Genomic DNA, 22,949 nt, shown 5'->3' with positions numbered 1-22,949 from the left:
TATGACTACGATGCGACGTGAACAGAAAGGGTATGCGATGCTGACAGTCCTCCAACCCCACCTAGTCTTAATTTCTACTTAGTCCATGAAAAGAACTTTGTCTAGGGCTGATCAGAATTCATCTCATCTTGACAAATTTTAAAAAACAATCATCATTCTCAGGGATTGAAATCTTATTAGCAGAAAGAAAAAGAAATTTGTGGTTCGGTGGTTCTTCAACTCTATCATTCAAAATTGATTTAAATGGGATGCATTTAAACATCAATGGCCAAGATGTTTAAATGTTTTGAAACAACGCAATGAATGCAATATTCTGATATGAAATTCAGAAATGTCACTTAATAATTACATTCTTTTGTAGTATCTTAACAACTGTATTATCAACAGATTTTGCTGTTCTGATGCTTTGAAAGCAGCAAACTGGAAATGGGTGCAGTTTTTCTTGACTTTGCGCTCCTCCAGGAAGATTTATATAGTTTAACTAAGCGAGTGAGTTAACAAGCGCTTCAGACCTCAGGTGTACTGTGTCATTCCCAGAACATGCCTATCTCTGCCTGTCTACTGTATAGGGACCCCAGATTACTTGGGGTATTTGCCTGGGTCATCACGAGGTGTGATGAAACCCCTTCTTTTGTGTTTTGCACAACCAAGTAAGTGCCTGTAACGGGACTAGTGATATTTATCACACTGGGAGACTGATGATTAACTGGCTAGTGTTTATGAACCTTTCAAAGATTTAGATATCATTATGATACTGCTGAATAGTCCTTAAACAAGATCTACTGTGATCTTCACATTTCATTAGCGATTTTGGGAATACATATAAGTGCTGATAAACTTGTGGGTACAAAAAGGACCAGACAATCAGATGATATATTAAATACCATTTGGTAAACTGGGTTCTGTTCAATATATACGACACTCAAGTGAAAAGTAACATCTGGGAGTAGGGAACCACTCTGGAAAGCAGTCATGATGAGTGGGATCTTAAGCCATGCTGGACTAGAAATCCATCATAAGCTTCCAACATGATGCTCTAATAAGGAAGTCGATGTAATCCTGGGATATTTATTTTTCTGTATGTAGTGCAGTCAGTATATTTAGGTCAATAACACTGACCTTGGATTGTTGCAGGTAATTTAGGTACTTGTATATTATAAAAAAATTAGACATTTATTTAGAGCTTTTTAATTACTTAAAAGATTATAGTATATAATGTCATATAGTGAAAGAAATAGCAAGAACTATGTATTCAGTATATAACAAAGAATGCTAGGAGGTAATGTGATTACAAAGTATGCATATAACTCCACTGGTAAAAATTGCTGGGTATAAACGTGTGCTTTAGTCCCATGGAAACATATGACAAGAATCAGTAAATGACAGCCATATAAATGAAAAAAGCATAAATATTAACAATAATGACTAGCCACCACTGGTCCAACCACAGAAATTATATGCTAGATTCTTCTTCTTTGGGTGTTTAATTCCTATATTGGAAGTTATATTTTAGCTATTATGAACAAATGTTTTCAGTACAGGGATAATTAAGCAAAATATAAAGGATAAATACCATAGAGAATGTCAGGCTAGATTGCCTTACAACTAAGCACTTGTTTTGTCTTTAATCTAGAAATATAATAATTTTATTTAAATTAATGTTTCCTATTACACATTCATGCTATTGCAAAGCTGCAGCTGTCTGTGAACAAACTACCTGCTGTGCTGTCACACATAAATGGAAAGGTGTGAAACTGTACTGGTTTTTACCACCTCATCTCAGGATAATTTAAATATTGTTATATTTTAGCTTCGATGCACTCTTAAAATTCTTTAAAAATCATGCTGGAAATCTACAATAAACCCCTTGCCCATCAGAAGCATTACCAAAATGCTGTGGCAGTGTTTCCTCACTGAGTTCCTAGGTGAACAGTTTAAGCACTTAAAATCAGTAAAGATTCTCTGAAATTAATGGGTCATTGTTACATTACACAGGATAGGGAATTAATTCACAAGTTTGCAGTTATATATTTAAAACAGAAATGCAGGGTTTGACTGTACGTGCCAAGTACTCTTTCAAAAATAGATCTGCAATAATCACAGACTTTTTTTGGTAAAACAAAGCTGAGTGACCATTTTAGCTCATTTGTATATACGCAAACATTAGAACTCCCTTACACAAAGAAATACAAACAGCAGAATAGAATGACAATTTTTTAAAAATTAAAGTCACCTTATAATTCTATGATAATGACATATATTTCTCATTACCTGTTAAACAGCAAGTCCTGGCACTATTCATATTAAGAATCATCACTACATAACTATACTAAATTTCTCTACAAGGCAATTATCTCTCATCTATGTTGAACTCTTCATCACTGTCGCATTCTAACCTGAATGAAAATATATAAATCAACCTTTCACTTCAAATTCATCTTTGTTTTCAAAGTGCCATTCATCTTGTTATTAAGGGCTAAATCCTTCTTCCCAGCAAGTAATCCGATAGGATTATTTGCATGAATAAACTGAACGATATTTCAGACAACTGTATGTCAGTGCATCTCATCTCAGAGTCCCAAAGATTTTCACTGAATCTGTGTCATTGGTGTGTCAGGGAAATCAGAATGTTTCTCCCTAACTCAGCTTTAATGACAACAAGCATAAAAAAATGTAAGGTAAAGTATTGGTTTAGAAATGCAAGTCCAAAGATTTCCTAGAACTTTACATCTTTACATTTTCCTGGTTTAAAGAGAGAAATTATTCACTCTCCTTTAGCAGGTAGACATATTGTGTGTTTTTCTGATTTGCAAACGATGTATAATTCACAGCATGACCAGGGGATTTATGGATGGTTAGACAAGAGCCAGCTTCTCAACTTCTGAAGACGTAAACTGGCCTTGCACTGTAAGAGAGAACCCCGAAGTTGTACTTGCCAACCCCACCTTTCACAGTCAGTTCAAAATCCTGCAGAGTAAACTGGGCTCTGATCCCAGGCACTGGTGTTGGGTTCATCTGCTTCCAGGCAAAGAAGCCAATATTGCACAAAAAAACCAAGACAATTTTGTCACCCTACTGCATTGCAGGGTCTTTTAAGCACCAGTCACTGCAAGAAGGGGACTGGGGAAACATCTACGGGTGGCTGGTACCGCTGCTCCCTCTGCCATATGGCTCAGGCTCCTTCCATTTTTCTGTCATGAATGATGAAGCTGTTTTCACAATTTAATGATGCAACAAGGGATTTGGATGGGGGTTTTGGTTGATAAAAGGGGGCCTCAGATGTGTGACAAAAATTAATAATGTATCCAAGCCCTTATTATACTAGATTAGATGGCGGGAGGTCGGCTTTTACATATTAATGCTTCATGAAGGGCTTATAATAGGATTTAGTATGAAGGGCACACAGACACATCCCCCTCCTCCCTTGTACACATATGAATGAAAATAACCTGTTTTATCACGTTTTAAAAAAGCCAAATAAAGCTGCTATACTATGGCTTCTGGCCACAGACTGTTGTTAAAGAGGATCGGTTTTAAGCAATTCTCTCATGAAGCATGGTCAACCCAAGACTGGCACTTGGGAATAAGTGTTCCTCTCTAATGTCAAAGGTGGCTTATTCTGTCTGTTTTGCTGGGCAGCTGAGTTCATCAACTACTCTAATATTCATGGCATAATCCCAGCTTTGTTAGCCCTATGCTTTTTTATGCAAATTAAAGGCCCGATTCAGAAAAAACCCACTACCTTCTGTCTATCATTTATGAAGCCATAAACTGTCAGGGTGGGCATTTCACAGGAATATGTCTACAGTAGAGGGGTCAACAGAGTCATCAGGAAATTAGCCTATACTAGAGAAAAGTTAGAATGATGATATATGTCGCAGAATAGCTAAAGAGTGTCTCCCATACCGGGTTCATTTCCACTTAGTCCATTTCAAATACATAAACATAAATAGAAGTTGTTCCAAGAAGAGTAAACAGCATGATTACAGACTGAAAAGACAACTAGAGTAAGAGAAATATTATGAGGAGTACTTAGGTTACACAGGAGATGAATAAGTGACATGATAGGTACATACTGAATAAATATCAGTACAGGTAATGTAAATATTCCAAATGAGTGGCTACTCACAGTTCACAGTCGAGGAGGTAACCACTGATGGACGGAGCAACAGCTGAAAAAATGAAAAAAATTGTCACACTATATTACCGAGGAAAAACACTCTTTCAGAAGTCAGTAAGAGCACTGTTTATATTTACAGAAATTGGAAGCAAGTAAACCATCATTAATGGTGTTAAATTTTTAGCTTCCAAGCAACCCTCAAGCGAGAACATTATAGGCTAAAATATTATTTTCTCTGTTACTGAGAAGCATCTGTATAACTCTCAGTTCACAAATGTGGACTTTTCCAACTATTTGGATATAGAATGGCAGTGATCCTCAAGACAGTAAATGCAGAGAACTACGTTTACTCTTGATGAGTTACTTCAGGACTAAATATAAAAATTTCAGAATTTGGCCCAGCTTGTTCAGATATAACGAACAAGAGTAGGATTATGTCTGAAATTTGGACTTATTTTTGCATTCCATCCTCCATTGATCCAAATCCTTTGAAATAGGTATCTGTAGAAAATTTGCTACACGGTTTACATAAAATTACACCAGATGCTTTCAGACCAAGCTGATAAAGAAACTTATTATTTATTGGGATTATATCATCCAGATATGTCAATACTGTCAAATAACTTTGCTCCCAGTTCTCTCCCTGGTCCCAAGCCTCCACGAATCCCTACTGCATGTATGATATCTCGTAACCAGGGTCCCTTTCAGAGGGGAAAAGACTAATCCTCTCTGAAACAAAACCCGCGTGTGCTTCTGACATAGTTCATTCCGGGCACTCTATCCAATAGGTATCCTTAATCACCTCTACCTGCTTTGATACTTCACCCCAATACAACATGTACACCGGATTTCGTGCAACAAAATGCTGTGTAGGTTGGTTGCGTAAAAACACCAATGTCACAGTCACTTTGCTCTGAAGGAATCTGCATTTGCCCTGAGCAATCCAGATACGATCAGCTGTAACACGTGGCCCATATGTCAGAAAACACTCCACAAAGCAGTACAGATGTAGCTTTTGAGTCCAACACATGGCGGTTAGCCTCCCAACCAGCTCCACAAAAGATTTTAAAGTTAAAAACACGGATGATTTCTTTGATAAGTGTATTATATATCTCTAAATCAACAAAGACAGTTGAATCACAGCCAAAGCCCTGGAACTTGGTAAGGTAATTTGAATGAGATGGTCTTGGTTTGAAACATGATCTAGCAGATTACATACTTAAAGAGCAAGCCATCCCAAAGCTAATGAGCTAGAAGGAATGAGTCAGAGTTTTATCTAGACATATATGGATATAATGAGTTGTAAAATGAAACCGCAGGTTTGTGAGATTCCCCAGCTGAATTCAAACAGGAGACAGAGAGGGTTGGTAGGGTGATCAGATGAATGAAGAATAAAGATGATGAGGTGAAGAGGGCCTGGCTGCTTAGCGATGCAAAAGAAAGAAGATAGGCTTGCTATTGGAGTAAACTGCAGAGATTAAAACCGCTAAAATAAACCAGCATGGGTACGAGATAGCTACTGGATGTAGGAAGTAACAAGCTGGAAAGGTCTCCAAAATAAGTAGGGCAAATGCTAATTACTTCTGAGTTGGAACCTGATCTGCTTATGAAAGGATGATGTAATGCACTTGCTGGTAAAAGCAACGGATCAGAATTTAATGACCCAAGAGTCTTTTACATTCAGCACCGATTGCAATGATGCTGTCATCCAACAGTGGCCAAGTTCTTCATAAAATACACACTGACATATCAAAAATAGGTCTGTGAACAGGCAATGGAAGGTGCAGGCTGAAAACTATTTAGGGTCTTGGTTTGCCCTGTATGAGTCAGTGGCATTAGCGGGGCTTGGAGAAGGCAGAATGCTAAAGGGACTTTGTGTTACTGATACACGTTGAGTTAGTCTCTGCATGGCATTTCACTCTGGTGCTTGATCCAGTCCTCGTATGGTCCGTTTTGCTAAAAGACTTGTGAATATTTTGGGATTTATTTCTCTTCAAAGCTGGCAGATCAAACCACAGCAAATTCAGACTGTCAAAATGTTTGTGTTCTGTATCAAAGTCTTAGAAGGCCCTCATCACACCTGATATGGGTAGAGACACACTTTCTAAGAAGGGAAGTGCTAACTGGCAGCTAAACCCCTGACGTTTCTATATGTTCAGTCACTGCACAGCTCAGAGAAAAAAATAAGTTAAAAAGGATGTTCACAAATTGTCATTGCTAGCAACATTTTCAGAAGGAAGGATTCTGAAAAACTGCTGCATGCCTACAGGCATTCCAGCTAGCTCCTGTCCTGTTTCTCCCTAGACATTATGTTTTGCTCCAAAAATTAAGCATTTAATCCAGCATTCAGCACTGCAGTTCCTCTCAGACAAGAAATTCTTTGGGTTGTATAAAAATATAACACAATCAGTTCTATGTTGTGTTGTCGGGCTTTTGCACGAGGAGGTGTGTCAAAGGCGAATGATAGTAGGTAGACTCAGAGTAAAAGATAATAAATTTTAGAAATCTTGAGCTGACAGAGTAGTCTAAAAAGTCACTTTGTGCGATATATGTTGAGCTTCTCAGAGCTGCTGCTCCTCTGGGACTCTCCCAAACAAGCACTGTTCAAGAAAGAACACCAAAGGATAGTCAAGACCCAGTTTATTTTTTATATATGTTTGATAAAATAGATCTTTGTTCAACATATTTTAGTGTTTTCTATAAGGAAAAGGAATGGCAATAACCAGCTCAGCAGCTTGAATCCAAATGAATTTCATTTTTTTTAATGACAGAATTTTCATCTCATCTTTAAACTAGGTTGGGAAAACTTTGCAAGGAAAACTCATGTTTTTACTCCTCTTTAGTTTCCACCCTTACCTAACAAAGGACTCTCATCTAAGACTAAGAAAAATGTTTTATCACCATTTACAAAGAAAGTATTTGCTCAATACAGATACTTTACGTAATGAAAATAACATCCTCTATAATATGATCAGTATTACTGTAAAATTGTCAAGTGCAGAGGTTGTATGTCCCAGAAAAGAACATGCACTACATTTTCCATAGGTTCCCATTTACAGTCAGAATAAATCACCTTACAGTATTTTGATTTAATTTATTGTAGCAGTGTGAAATGCTTTCATACACCCCTCTCCCATGATTCCCTAGAAAGCTAACAAAATAATCAACATTTCCTATTGCGTAGATAGGCCTTCCATGAAATGATGATCAGTGGCTTTTTGGAGGTGAAAACTATTCAGTTACAGTACTGAATGAATTTTATATTGAAGCCTTTGAAAGCTTCTTTAGGTTATCATGAAGAGTGATGCGAAACCTTCTGTGCCTTCATAGTTCTCAGTGTAAATCCATTATAATATCTGCAGGCTTGTTTTGTAGTTGTCAGTGACCAACACTTACTATTCTTTAATTATTTTGGATTTTAATGAAATGGCATTCATAATTCATTGATACAGCATATATTTAAGCATCTTAAACGTACAGTATTTTGGCTTTTAAATAAATACAAAAATGCTGTTTGGAACATACAGAGTTACTCTTTGATTTTTTTTTTTTTTTTGAAAGATAAACTTTAGTAAGGTGCTTCACATGCTTTGGAACAGACTTCTTATTTCTTTTCCATAACAGTTTCGTTTTCACAAAGTTGGACCATTGGTTCAGAGAATAAAGAGACATAGATAATTGTGGAATTTGTCAATTATATTTAAAAATGACATAAATAGAAATACACGGGATTCAGACAGCTGAGGAACTGACACCTCCCCATACACATATGAAAGGGATTTTAGCTTTATAGAGGCATTGTAGCAATTTTCATTCGCAGTCATTGGGGTGAAAGGATGCTTCCAACCAGGACCCCTTACTTTCAGATATCATATGTGTAACCCAGTATGTCACCCATCTGGCTTTCAGCATTTGGCAAGCGTCTGTGCTCCCACTGTTCTCAGCTCAGTTTTTGAGCTGGCAGTTCTTCCAGACGAGCAACAATATCTATAACGCACTTCCATGCAGAACGCTCATGTAATACGAATTGCCTGGAAAAGGTAGACGAGAATAGTGCTGTACAGATGCAGAGATTAGAAATCCAGAGAAGAAAATAAATACATTTCTTTCTCTTTAGTTTGTCCCCAAAGAGAAAAATGAGCCAATTGGCTTGAAACCCAAAAAGATTAATTCCCCCTGCAACCTCATTCCATTCTAAGCATTTTTCCTGAATTGTCAGAGCCATTTCCTTCCTCCGCTCCCATCCCAAATGTCTCTTAGTCAAATATGATTTTGCTATTATTACTACTTGTGTTACAGGAGGACTAAGTCACAGCTCATGACCTTCATATAATGCCAATGTCAGTAAAACACTGAGGAGCGATGTTAGATTCTGTCTTTTGGGACTGAGTCTACTGAGTCTACAAATAGAAATAGATAAGCAAAGCATAATTCTTTGTTTCAGGGCTTATTCTGGTCACTTATGAGGACCAGGATTTACTTTTTTTCCTCTCCTTGACATACTACTACTGTATTTATTCATCTTCCTCTATATATGGTTATTTTCTTCTATAGATAGTTATACAGTTGCTGATTTTGGGTCAGAAAGGAATTTTCCCCTAAGTCTAGGGACTGCTGAAGGCATGTCAGGGCATTTTAATTCCCTCCTAATGCCAGGGCCGAGAATGATAGCTGTCTCTGTGGCATACTGTCGTTTTCCCAGAGTTTACCTTCAGTCTCTTCATTTGTGCCATGGCATTAAAGTATGTTTTGTGGGGTTTGGAGTGCGCCCAGCGTGAAATGGATGTTCAGGGATACCTCTGAATGAAGATTCAACAGCGCAGCTACATGGAATTCCTAGGCTGGGCTCAGCCCAAAGGGCACCACGCAGCGAGGCTTTGCTGACTCTGTAAGGGAGGTGAACCCTAGTGGTGTTGATGCACAACAGGGCGTGGCGGCTTTAAGACTGTGTATTCCCTAAGGGCCACACCTGTCCATTCAGGGTGATATTGGAATATCAAGTGGAAAAAACAGATACGTGTATAAAGAATGCAGTGGGGTGTGGAAGAGGAATGACTACTCCTAAACACGCTAAAAGTCTTATTTTAAACAAGGAACCGTGTGTGTCTGAGAATGAACATAATCCACCTTCGACTGCAATAAATACAGCTATGGAACCCCACATACCGTCAATTTGCCATGGAAACATAAGGATCTTAAAGAAAAAGATGGTTTCTAACCCATGTTTGGAGTCGACATTGCAGCAAAATTGAGCAAATGAGAATTGTTTGAGAAGCAGAAATGAAACTAAAGAGCATAACAGATCATAAAACACTAGCTTAATAAACATAACAAAAAGGTAAGCACAAAAAGAGAGCAACACAATTTTGAGGTTTGATGTGTGGGTTAGTGAAATGCCTTAGGAACTACCAGAATGTTCCACTTCCCAATTAAATATATTAGAATGTGAGCAGCATTCAAATATATTTAGATTTATTGTAGCTGAAAATCATTCTTATTTGATCTAAATGATAATAAGTGTAGTTAGCTGAGATATTTAAAACAATAAAACAGTAAGTTTGGACAAAAAACAGAACTATATCACAATTCTCTGTTAGGAAGAAGAATTTAGTATTTATGGAGGTGAAATAAATGTAACGAGAAAAGAGCACAAAGGAGAAATACCGATTATATTTATGGATGTGCATTGAGAGATGCAAAGCAAATGTAGGAGGATGTATTTGCTCTTGACTAAGAGTTGCAGAGGAAACCAACTCACTAAAATAGGCATGCACGAAATTCATGGTACCACTTTTAATATGCATTCAAGAAAAAGGATAAACAAGCCATTTCTGACAAGAATCATAATTTAACTCTAATTTATTCTACCCCTAAATCCATAGATTTTTTGGGGAAAAATTGATCTGTTTTTGAGAAGGCTGTTCCGATAAAGCATAGTTCCGAGAGAGAATTGACTTACTAGTGACATTGTGGAATTATTTCTTTATCTGCTCCTCGATGTAACTAAATATTCACTGGTACCTGTGTGTCTAAATACAGGCAAGATTTTCATTTGGAAGATGCATGTGTCTGATCATTCCTTAAATTACGTTTTCCTTTCTCTTCTAGAAGGAAGAGACTCAAGGAAACAGCTTCTCTTTAGTGAACATGAGAACAAAGGCAATTCTGGGAAACACAGCTTTCAGTTGTGGCAAACAGAAGCTGATTTCAGATACAGAATTGAAAAACTAGAGTAAATTTCCTTGAAGAAACAGTTACATACCATAACAATTTTGCAAATCTCATCCTTAGAAAGAGATGGCATTTTTTAATATTCTATCTTAGCATGATTTTAACAGGAATAGTGATTTAGAAAGAGTTGCGCTGATTCACACTAGCTAAGAATCTGCTCCAGCAAGACTATGCACAATCACAAAGATAAAACCGTATTGCTGCATTAGGCATTTAGCTAAATATCTATTCAGAAAAGAAACAGGAAAGGCTACGAACCAAACCGTCCTTTCTTCCTGCTTACAAGCAAATAAGGATTTTCTTGACGAACCTTTAGGACAGTTACAGTCTATTGCTCTTCAAAAATTGCAAACAGGAACATCTAACTTTTTAAAAGAATTTGTAAAAATCACACGTAAAGCTCCTATGAGTCCCAAACTCTTCTCATTAATAAATAAAGAAAAAAAGCAAGTGAAAACCAAGACACCATTGTGGTTTATATGAACATATGGGGGGGTATTAAAATGTAAGGAAATGAACTGCACTTACTTTTGGAGTGGAAAATTACACATAAAGAAATTAAGAGTAAAGACAGAATTCAGGCCAAAATAGTTCACACAGCGCAACACAAACACATGCACCAGTCAGTCCCAGTAAATGTATTGAACATGCTGCCAAACAAAGCCAGAAATGTACTGCACAGTCAGCTAGATCTTGTTTAACACGAGATGGGGATCACAGGGAACACAATGAGGAGACCAGATTTAGAGCTATTTAACAAAGCTTCCTTACCGTGCCAAGAAGCTTTTTTACCGCTGCCCTTTAATATTTGTCAAATAGAAGTGGAGTATACTCAGTTTGCTGTGTAAAGATTCGTATCAGGCTGTAATTCTAAATAGAGAATGTGAAACATAGATGTCTTGGGGAAGAATTTTCATCTTGAAACTTATCGCTGCTTCCTGCTTCTTTAGCCCAAGGTCTGTTTCTCACTAACTTATGGCACTGTACCAATTTCTGAAGAACACATGCTAAGGCTAAAGGTGTCTGTCAAATCAGTTCCACATCAGATACCGTGATGTCATATGTTAAGACATCTCCAGGATTTATCTTAGCATTACATAGTTTTGTATAAAGAAAGCGTCCAGTCATTGCTACTGGCTTCATCCCTTTGCATAGTTCCACTGAAAGGGGAATGGGGTAAAAAAAGGATTATTTCCACAATAAAGGAATGAATGAACATGAAAAAATGATATAATAATGCTGGAGAAAAGGCTTTCTCCTACAAGGGGCAGATATTAATTGAATCAAATTAAAATTTAGTCAGAGCAGTGGGATTTTGAAAATGAATCATCACTTCACACATTTATTTAGACCTTGCAATGTGCCTTATTTGAAGCAATTCCTAGGACACTGTTGGGGTCAAAATCAGCACTACTCAATGAGTGGCCTCTGAAAAACCAGCAGAAAGAGTGATCTGCTTTCTATGGATGTGTGTTTCCAGACTGATTAACTCTTGTGTTTAAGAAAATCCCATCTCTGTTTGAAATTCTTCCTGCTGCTTTGGCATTTATAAAAGTGGATTCTCTTCTGCTTTCTAAGTAGTGAATGCATGGTGCCACTTTCTTACAATTAAAGCAGTAACGAGAATCTCTCTTTTACTTGGCCACCTCTTTTAGCAAACCATTTGGAGACCTGATTTCTAATTTCTCTAGAGGGTGGTGAATTCAGTCAAATTTGGTTGAAATAGATGTCAAAATTAAAGGAAAGAGTAGGGATTTATAGGGAGAGTAAGATCTACACCTGTGGCTGCATAAGATGTATTTCCTTAGGAAATTCAGCTAAATAGATGTATACATCCATGTTTGGTCTGGGTCTTATCAGACAGGTTACACTAGATGGAAGTAGACACTAATCCAGTCCAGCAGTTAGTATATTCCCTACATAAAGAACATATGTTTAAATACATCTATATTGATATGTAAGCATATGTGGAATAAGTCAATTGGAAGAACACTGAAGTTACTTCCTTTCCTTTTTATTTTCCCCACCTTTGCAGAGTATTTGGTGCTGCTATACTGCTGACATCCTCCCTCAACATGTTGATACCGTCTGCAGCCAGGGTGCACTATGGGTGTGTCATCTTTGTCAGGATCTTGCAGGGCCTTGTAGAGGTATGGAAAAATTAGAAAATAACCAGTAAATGTGACAGATGCTTGTTAGCTTTTAATTAGCGATTGTAACTTTTCAAGGGAAAATGAGAACTGCTTTCAGTTTATTACTGATTTTTGGTGTAATGGATTTCAATGTATGAATTACAGCTATTTGATTTTCCTTTATCTATAAAATTACATAGCAAAGTTTTCCCCTGCTGAGAAGCCAGTGAGATATGTATTTAACACTGAAGTTTCACTGAAATCCTGTACTGCATAGGGCTTATACTGGTGCCATTTTCAAGAGTTATTTGCTCTCCAGCCTCCCAGATTAAATCTATAATAACAAATTAAGCTTCTATCACAGGCCCTGACCATGGTCTTGTTGGTATGAATGATTTACTGTGAGTTAAGAGAGAAAAAAAATTGAGCCTGACTTTTAAATTTATTTGGGTTTTGTTTCTTTCCTGAAGGACAGATTTTTAAGCCTGTGATTGCTGGTTCTTTGCTCCTCAGGGCTACACATTTCTGTTGCGTGAGCTGATTTTAACTCATGCGCTTTATTGTATAAAAAGACTCCAAAAGAGGGTACAGAATGTGCCTGAAAGTCAGGGAACCATCAATCAAGTCCTTAAAGTATACATGTATAAATATGGATCCATTGCTGAGAAGTGATCTGGATGTACAGAGGTGTGCTTGACTGCAAAGAGGAGAGGAACAGAAGCAAGTGGGTAATTACAAAATAAAATGGCTATTTTAAACCCACTCATTTCTGTGCTACTGTTCAAAGGAATTGTGAATGCAAAATATCTCAAACAGGACCATTTGAAGGAGGTTTACAATAAATCGTGACAATCTTAAGATTACGTCCTTATATTTTTTTGAAAAATTAATGAAAGACTGAAATGAACGTAAAATTGGTTATAGGATCTTCTTTCAAAACAGAATAACGTATTCTACAATTTTTTTGTATATTGAGACTGATAATCTCAACATTTATGATAATCTCAACATTTGCCAAAAGTTATTAATTTTTTCTACTTCTTGCATAGGAAACAAAATATCAAACTAAGAGAAAAGTGACTCTATATAACTATGCATATATAATCACAATTTTTAAGCATGAATTTTGTGGAAAATTAATGTGTATTTCATATTAAATTTTCTAAAATTCCAACACTGCAAGATGCCAAGATTTCTGTGTAGGTTTCCTATCATTAAGTTAAAGGCTGGTTTTGAAGAGAGACCTAAAAATAACTGGTTTAAAATCAAACTAACTAATATCAGCCAAGTATTGCTTTAAGTGTTCAAGAAGATTCATTAAAGACAAAGGTAGTGAAAAACTTCCATCTTAACATCATATTTTTAAGCCCTTATTGATCTTATCTTCTAGTTTTAGAGCAGTGGAACAGTAATCTGTATTTCCTAAGTCATATTTTAAATGTTAGATCAAAAAATGTTAGAAGACCACCAAAACTGAGGGGTGGAGAAATGAGCCCAGCATTAGAAAGACTCCAGAGGGTCTGTGTTTTCATCCTTCCTTTGACTCCGGTACTTGTGCATTAAGATTCTTTCTTTTTAATTCTTTGCAATTCTTTCCTGGGAGGGGGAGGAGGAGCAAAATGAAATAATTATACTTTATATCTGTTTCACAAGGCCTTTTTAATGATTTGGAGTGAAATCCAAAACCCATTTCAACTTTAATAGAAATTGAAGTTTTTCTATGGCTGTGCTCAGACTTGACTATAAAAGTGCAAAGCATTCTCAACTTCTTGTTTGTAGCAATTAAAAAAAAAAAATCACGCAAAGACAATGAACTGAGTGCTTGATCAGCATTAGCTAACTTCTGGCACACCCATTCCCCAGGGGGTCACCTACCCTGCCTGCCACGGTATTTGGAGCAAGTGGGCCCCCCCATTAGAAAGAAGTAGGTTAGCAACCACTTCCTTTTGTGGTAAGTAACTTTCCATTTTTGTCTTTCTTTCATTTGTAATGTAAAAGTATTTTGAGACTGAATTTTTCTCCCTTTTCATCCACACGTCTTGTTTTGCAGGTTCCTATGCAGGAGCTGTTATTGCAATGCCTTTAGCTGGAATTCTAGTGCAATATACTGGGTGGTCTTCTGTGTTCTATGTGTATGGTAGGCATTTTTGCTCATCTCCCTCCCATATTGTATGACCTTACTCTACCCTTTCTAAAAATGTAAAAGCTACTGCTAAGAGGCCAAAAAAAAGAGAACTGGGTCTATAAAGCTAAAAATACAGCCTAGAGAAAAGGACAACGAAAGAACAGAATTTAAAGGAGAGAGCAGGAAAGCAACATTATTAAATAAGAAGAGAAGCTAGTTCATGGTGAAACCTTCAGCACTTGTAGTATAAGTAGTGCAAACTGCTATGCAGATCTATAGAATCTCAGGTCATGTCACGTCGCGCTTTCATTTATACATCTGTAAGTTTAGAGTACCTGCCCTGGCTAAGTTGTCCTGATTTTTGTCTGAAGACCTACATAACTTCATTCACATTAGTTGTGCTACCTGAACTAACACTGATGGAAAAAAATGTCCCAAAGGAGTTCATTCTGCAGTGTAAAATTGATGTGAATTAGGGGGAAACGTTATAGAAATTTAACACTACTCAGGAAGTGTATTGCTATGTTGAAAACAATGCCACAATCTTGTATTTTGCAGGTAAAAAATTTAGTGCAGTAATCAAACAACTGTGGCTTAAAGCAGAATGGAACTTCATTTACAGTCTGGTGAAATGAAATGGAAGCTGTTTCACTGCATTGCATTGTACAAATTCATGTTAAAATATCAGTGAATATTCACAGTGAAATCATTCTGTAAATGAAACAAAGACGACTTCACTGTGGTCCAGCTCTGCATGTATTCTGCACAAATATTATTTGCAGGATCTGACTCTCTGGTAGAATGACTCAGTAGAAGAGCAGTAACAACAATTGCCATTTAAATTTCTTATGATTATTCACAGATTTTTTTCCTTGTTTGCTGCTTTACTGTGTGTCTTTTTAAAGTCTTTCTTTCCATTCCAAAGGGAGCTTTGGTATAGTCTGGTACATGTTTTGGCTTTTGGTTTCATATGAGAGTCCTGCAAAGCATCCTACGATCACAGATGAAGAAAGGAGATACATAGAAGAAAGCATTGGAGAGAGTGCCAACCTCCTAGGTGCAATGGAAGTAAGAATATTACTCATACACTTGTTTCCTATGAGTTAGTAATAAAACCCCCCAAAACCAAATAGAAACAACAACAAAAAATCAAACATCCTCTTCTTTAAGACAGAAAAGCATGTTTCAAACAATTGAATTTTTTTGGGGGGTAGGGAGCTCATGGTTTCTTATACCTGGAAGTCCTTTTGAAAATCTGACATGAAATGAGATACTTCAAAGGATGTCCGTATAATTCTAATTTGGGCTGGATAATTTCTGTCTGTTCTCTATCGTTGCTTTTTAATTAAACATTTTTTGGAAGTGATTAGTTTGTATCAATTGTTCAGTTGCTTCTAAAATATTTAGGCTGAAATTCTTCCCATAGTATCAAGTTAGCTTTTCTGGCCGCCTTTTCTTTAATTAAGCCACACTTAATCCTTAGCTCTCACTTAAGTGCAATTTAATAGGTATAAAAGGTATTGCATATATCCATCTATGGGCTGTTTTTCTTTGAAGAAAAGCCAGTATTCAAATCAACAGTAGACCAAATTCAGCCTGAAACCTTGCTGAAGCGATTTTCAAACACTCATCTGGGTCTGGATCCTGTATTTGGATGAACACAGATGGGCAGAACCCTGGGCTCATGGAGAGGTGCTGGGACTCAGCAGGATTGTAGTTCTCTCCATCTGTCATTTTTTTTTTTCATTATGCAATTCATTTTAAAAATACAATAAAATTAACAAAAAATGTATTGACCAAGCAGTTTCAGCTGAGGCTTGATAAAAAAATTATTCAGAACACTGAGATTAAGATTTAAGTGCTAAATTACATGTCTAAAATAAATCTGGATGAAATTGTGCACTTACAGTGTAAAATCTGACTGTTGCCTTAGATACAGCAACATTGTCTTTTAAAGACATATTTTTATTTTGCACTTAGTATGTTCATGTTTACATGATTGAGATAACGGCACTTGTACATGAGTGTTGGGATACAGCTAAGTATCACTGAGTTTCTCCACTTGTGCATTTTGTAGTAATTTTTACTTGCTTATGTTTTTAAATTAAATCTTGATCATTCAAACGTGGATGCATGTACTTTACGATAATTGAAGTAATTAGAATTCAGATACGTAAAGCTGTGCATATATGAGCTTGTTGGAGTATAGGTAAAAACAACAGATAGAAAAAGGGAAGATAGATAGATAGGTAGTTGATAATGATCCAAATGGTGACTGGATCCCCCTTTCTATGTTTCAGAAATACAAAACTCCATGGAGAAAATTTTTTACATCTATGCCAGTCTATGCAATAATTGTTGCAAACTTCTGTAGAAGCTGGACTTTTTACTTGCTGCTTATTAGTCAGCCTGCTTACTTTGAGGAAGTGTTTGGATTTGAAATAAGCAAGGTACGTGAAAATAATGTGACGCTTTTATCTTAGCTAAGTAAGAGCTACATTTGTGGTATTTATCAGAGCTACATTTGTGGTATTTATTAGGAGGAAGAAAGAAAAGTGTTCTGTGTCTTTATCATGGGTTTACAAGTCTTAAATCTTATCCCTCCCAGTTACTGTTCCCTTGACCAGCACATACAAGGGAAGTAAGAACAATGACAAAGGATTGGATAGGGGAAGGTGAAGGCAGGATGAGATTTAGTGACGATCTACCTGGGGCCATACTGCAAAAAGCCCTTTGGTTAAGCGCTTGAAACCAGAAAGGTATTAGAAAGGTATCGAGAGACCCATTACACTGCTGTCCCTGACACCCCAGGGGACGCAGGATCCCACTCAAGCTGTAAAGAAAGCATTGACAAGTGGTTCCATTTTTCCAGGTGCATTTTACAAAGCAGGACCACCTAGCTTTAGGAAGGATAGTACAATTTATCACCTTTCTATATCCCCCTTTAATGTAGTGAGAACTGTTCCCCCTTTTTCACTTAGGAGGTGAAAGAGATGGTGGCAAAATCTGAGACATAGGGATGACCTAAGGTTCCACATAATTCGTAGGAATTTTAGAGCAGACCTGTAATGTAAATACGGATACACACAAACAAGCCTTCAGAGTGTATGGTATGCTTTCTACTAACACAGATTTCCTTCTTGTGGAAGTGTCGGGGGCTTGTGCTTTTGAGAGACCTGTATTTTTCCGGTATTGTTCCATGAGGTGTTGTCACCCTGAATTGTGGTGCAAGTGACAATTAGATGAGTAGGTTCCGAGGTGTTGCCGTATTATGGAGTATTGTCAAAACGATGTAATGCCATCCTGCATTTAGAGATGGGTTTCCCTCTTTAGCTCAAGTTATTTTAAGAAGCTTTGCTATGCTTGAAACATCATGTGTTATACATGCAATAAGAATGGTCACATCCTATAGAATTAATCTGATCATTTTGTTCTAGAAGATTTTTCTTAGAGTGTATTCAAAGAAATGCGGAGCTTTGTAAACAATGACAGCAAAGTCAGTTTTCCCCTGCAGTGGCTATGGATGCTCATACATGAGTAGTTAGCATGTAGCCAGGAACACCTCAGAGCAGTAACTGCAATACCATCGTTACCTCATAGTTAATATCTGGCGTATTGGGAGAAACATCCATTAACGGGAAGCTAGCTGTCACGACAGAGCTGCCACATACATAAACTGCAGTGAAATGCACAATTTCACAACTTTAATTGAAGAGTAGAGAAAACTTGTTTTCTTTTTGTTCTCATTGAGTCTGTCTGCCCTGCACGCTGATGTAACTCAAGTCAGACATCAAGGGCGGACTGATACACCGTTCAGATAGGAATTGCGCAAAAAACTCTGGGCGTAAGCACATGTTCAGATATGCACAATAATCAGAATTCCCTGTTAGAACAAAATGCCATGCATACTGAAACAAAACTGCAAGGCAGTTATGTCAACAGGAGACAGCAGGCGGCAGTTTGTGCCACACTCACTTTGAAGGAATGGTCTCCAAATAAATTATTATATTTTGGGACAGTCATCGCAAAATTACTATGTCTTACTTTGTTAGCATGTACAGCATTTGGAATATTGTCAACGGATATTTAGTATGTCATCTTTCACTATGTACAGAGTTTCCCAGAGAGATCCTTTGCCTGCCTGAAATTTGAAGCTTGAGGGATGGTCAGAAATCAAAGGCAAATGGCCATTGTGCATGTGAGGATGGTCCACAGGGAATCTGTCTAGACACATTAGGTTTGCTGGGCAATGCTACACCAAACATATCACCACCAGAAATGTAGCAAGTCAGTTCACAAATTTTCTGAAAAGAAAGGGCAGAGGGACTGTAAGTCAGGGGAAAAAAAAGCCATTAGCTTAAATACAAACTGTGAAAACAATCTATAAACAAAAAGTGTCATGGCATCAGAGATTCTTAAAAACTCTGGCTGTCCTTCATAAAATACAATGACAACTTAAGATCGCCGGTTTTGTTCATTTAAGAAACCAAGTTAAGATTTTTAGTTTTAGCACATAGCCAGAAATTGAAGAGAAACAATTAATTAGTCGCTGAATGCTTCAGAAAATGAAGAATCAATATTCTCTTACGGTTTATTCTCTGCTACTTCTAATGATTATTTTAGGTGGGTATCTTATCTGCTGTGCCGCATTTAGTGATGACAATTATTGTTCCTATTGGGGGACAAATTGCAGACTTTTTAAGAAGCAGGCAGATTCTTTCAACCACTACTGTGAGAAAGATAATGAACTGTGGAGGTAAGTTTTCCTGTTTTATTAAAAAGCTTCTTGTACAGATTCAACGTCCATATAGCATGCTGTATACAGTAAACAACAAACTGCCTGGTTTTATGTACTTATGAATCAACACTTTGTGCATTTTTTGTGTTTACAGATGTGGGTACTAAAGTAAACACAGTTGTTCCTATTCCCAGTTTCGATATAGATGTTTGGTATTTGAAAAAGCAGTTAGGTTGTTATAGAAACAGATGAGCTTTTGGGGGGTAATTTGCCTGCCCTTAGCTACTTACTGAATCTTAGCTCCTCATCTAGCTTTTGGGGGGTAATTTGCCTGCCCTTAGCTACTTACTGAATCTTAGCTCCTCATCTAAACACCCTCTGCACTAAGAGAGCCCAGACAACTACCTGAGATGACACAGCTGACGGTTTCTGAGAGGTTACAGTCACATGAGCTGAATCCTGGCTGTGATAAGGGCTGCAAAATTCATAAGCAGGTTAAGCGTATATTCCCATTCGGGTTGGCTGGAATGACCTAGCGGAATCACAGGTATTTCTTTTCATCTTAAAACTGACAGGAAGTAACAATAAATTAGCACACAAAGAATAAAATAAGGATTATTCGAGCTAGCAAGAACACGTGTTTTTTAGGGATGAAAGAAATACCTGGTTATACTCCACTCTGAGGCAATGTTTTGCCTCTGTCTTCCTATGAAATGTTACCATATCCTAAGGCCTGCAATATTTGAGAGGGAATTAAATCTGATGCCTGATTTTCTTTATGCTTTCTGCAGGTTTTGGTATGGAAGCAACTCTTCTTCTCGTGGTGGGATATTCTCACAGTAAAGGAGTGGCTATTTCATTCTTAGTGCTTGCTGTAGGCTTTAGTGGATTTGCCATATCTGGTAAGATTTTATTACTGTTATTAGCAAATTATTTTATCTTAAGAGATAAAACATCTCATTTGGTTTTTATTCAATGACAGTAATTTGAGCAAACCTCAGAATTGCAGATGACTATTTATGATCATTACAAAGGAAAGTACAATCAGTACCACATCTTCTATATTAGATTATTCCTGTTGAAATACTTAAATCGTTTCCATATTCATTGCAGCAAATCAGACTTTCTTTTCAGTGAGGTGCTAATGTACACCATAGATTTTTCTTGAAATCAAACATAGAACACAAATGGACTGATATTATACAATGATGCCTAAATTTACACGTCTTTGTTTAAATATAGGCCTTTTACTGTTTTTTCCGCTGTGTATTAGTTAATGCTTTGTTAGTGTTGTGGTTTTTTACTACTTTGGGGCCTAATTACTAGCAATTTTTTTCTGAATTAAATTCAGCTCTTCCCCTTTCCTGCTGATATATCACCCCTTTGCCTTTGCCTTCGCCTTCGCCTTTGCGTTTGCCTTTGCCTTCCCCAAACACAAGTTACCTGGCCTTCCCTTGTTTTCCCACTGTGATCTTCGTATCCTCTCCCATGCTGGTTCCTTATGTCTAAAACAGGGTCTCTTCTCTTTTGTGCCAAACATCTAAACTCTCCTTAATCAAATCTGTCCTTAATCCCATGTATTCTGCAAGGTATCACACCCGTTTTGTACAACTTGAAAAGTGTATTGCACTTTCTCTAACAGTTATCCATATCATACTGCCTGCTTTTTCCCTTTTATTATATTCCTGCATCCAAAGATTTAGTTTGTTTTCACTTACTTAAGCGCTCATTTTGCGGACAATGAGTTCTGTCACTTCAGAGAAGCATGTGTTTTTTCTAAGACTGTTTAAATAATCACTGCATAAATTTGAACAGAATTAAGCTGCTGGAAATGCAAGAGAACAAAAAACTATTTATAAAAATAATTAATAAATAATTTATACATACTGTCTTTTTACTCCCTTCATTCTACCACTCAAGAACAGAAGGGAACTCTCTCCTGCTGGTCTGTGTGACAAAAATAAAAATGTGGGCAATAGGAAAGGAAAATGGTACAAGCTGGAAGAAGAAATGCCATGTTATTTACAGCATGAAATAGTCATGAATGGCACTGGGAAAATACGAACTTTCTCCCTGCCTAAATATCTTCTGGGTTCTCTACTCCACACAGTCACTACTGGGATTTTTTTAAAAACTGGAATTTTGGGAAGAAAATACATTTGGTGTCCTTTCATAATATATTTTTAAAAGAAAATGAAGACCCATAGTTTCCCTAGGAATATTAAACAATTATGAGCCTTTCAGAGAAACAGAAATGCAATTAAACAGCCCGAATATGTTATAGTAAAATTGTCAAGTGATAGCATTACTTTTCAGAACTGAAGTAATGCTCTGCTTTGGTATGAATGTTTGCTGACCTTTGTATTGCAGGATTCAATGTCAACCACTTAGACATTGCCCCGAGGTATGCCAGCATCTTAATGGGGATTTCTAATGGAGTCGGGACCTTGTCTGGAATGGTTTGCCCTATAATTGTCGGAGCAATGACAAAGAACAAGGTAAATGGCAATACAGTTTTAAAATCTTCCAGTTTAATATCATTGGTTTCAAGAAAAAGACCTTTCCATGTTACAGCTTGCCAGAATATCCATATTGGAGTCTGGGACGCTAGGGGATAGCATCCGGGAACTTAAGAATTTGAAGCATGCTTCACTATATGTTCACTAGGTCAATGCTTTTGTAAGCAAATAAATAGTGATTTTTCAAAGGAAGAAATAATTAGAAACTGGACACTTAAATGTTTTAGTTGTGCTGACTGTCACTGCCTCAATCCCTAATTTAAATCTTTCCACTCAGAAGGGTTAGATAAGTCTATGCACTAATCTGATTTAGCAATTTCTTCTTTACAGACACGTGAAGAGTGGCAGTATGTCTTCCTCATTGCTGCTTTAGTTCATTACGGAGGTGTTATATTCTATGGCATATTTGCTTCAGGAGAGAAACAACCCTGGGCAGACCCTGAACAGACAAGTGAAGAGAAATGTGGCTTTATTCATGAAGATGAACTTGCTGAAGAGACAGGGGACATTACTCAGAATTATGTAAATTATGGTACCACCAAGTCTTATGGTGCTACAACCCAGGTCAACGGTGGCTGGCCTAATGGTTGGGAGAAAAAAGAGGAATTTGTACAAGAGGAAGTACAAGACTCATACAACTACAAGGCAGGAGATTATTCATAACAAACATAAATATTGGATATATTTTGTAGTGTTTGTGATTAAATTCATTGTGATTGTTTGCACACAGGAATAAAATGTGGTATAAACATGTAAACACATATCAAACAGGAAGGTCTTACTGTAAAAAAAAATCCATTAAAGTGCAATCTGTATGAGTTGTGACATGTCATCACTTTCATTAGGTTATATTTGTTCTATAAACATTAGAGTTTTAAGGGTTTACTGGTCAAAACTATAGAGGCAATTAGATACTTACAGTATACAAGAGCTAAAACTCATAACTAAGGATTAAAGCACAACTAAGAAACCAAGTTGGCACATCTAATGCTCTTTTTAGAAAGCCAAAATTACTTGATCATTAAAAATGCACTTATATATTTGTTACACTGTATTGAAAGAGATTGTGTTAAATACACACGTT

The 22,949-nt window shown here is 36.9% G+C and overlaps 1 protein-coding gene across 1 annotated transcript in view; it reads left to right on the top strand.

The window, feature by feature from the left end:
• Positions 1 to 22,528, top strand: part of SLC17A6 (solute carrier family 17 member 6) — a gene marked incomplete at both ends in the record, with an annotated part of 31,123 nt that extends 8,595 nt beyond the window's left edge. The window contains 9 exons of the mRNA XM_082317735.1: positions 12,387 to 12,501; positions 14,347 to 14,434; positions 14,534 to 14,620; positions 15,534 to 15,676; positions 16,909 to 17,058; positions 19,232 to 19,364; positions 20,138 to 20,248; positions 21,717 to 21,844; positions 22,196 to 22,528. Coding sequence (XP_082173861.1) covers positions 12,387 to 12,501; positions 14,347 to 14,434; positions 14,534 to 14,620; positions 15,534 to 15,676; positions 16,909 to 17,058; positions 19,232 to 19,364; positions 20,138 to 20,248; positions 21,717 to 21,844; positions 22,196 to 22,528 — 1,288 coding nt within the window. The remainder of the gene's footprint in view (positions 1 to 12,386; positions 12,502 to 14,346; positions 14,435 to 14,533; positions 14,621 to 15,533; positions 15,677 to 16,908; positions 17,059 to 19,231; positions 19,365 to 20,137; positions 20,249 to 21,716; positions 21,845 to 22,195) is intronic.
• Positions 22,529 to 22,949: the final 421 nt, after the last annotated feature.

Source organism: Platalea leucorodia (genome assembly GCF_965183815.1).
Source record: "Platalea leucorodia genome assembly, chromosome: 7".
NCBI lineage: Eukaryota > Metazoa > Chordata > Aves > Pelecaniformes > Threskiornithidae > Platalea > Platalea leucorodia.
The sequence above is the reverse complement of the archived record's forward strand: the minus strand, read 5'-3'. Positions and strand labels throughout refer to the sequence as shown.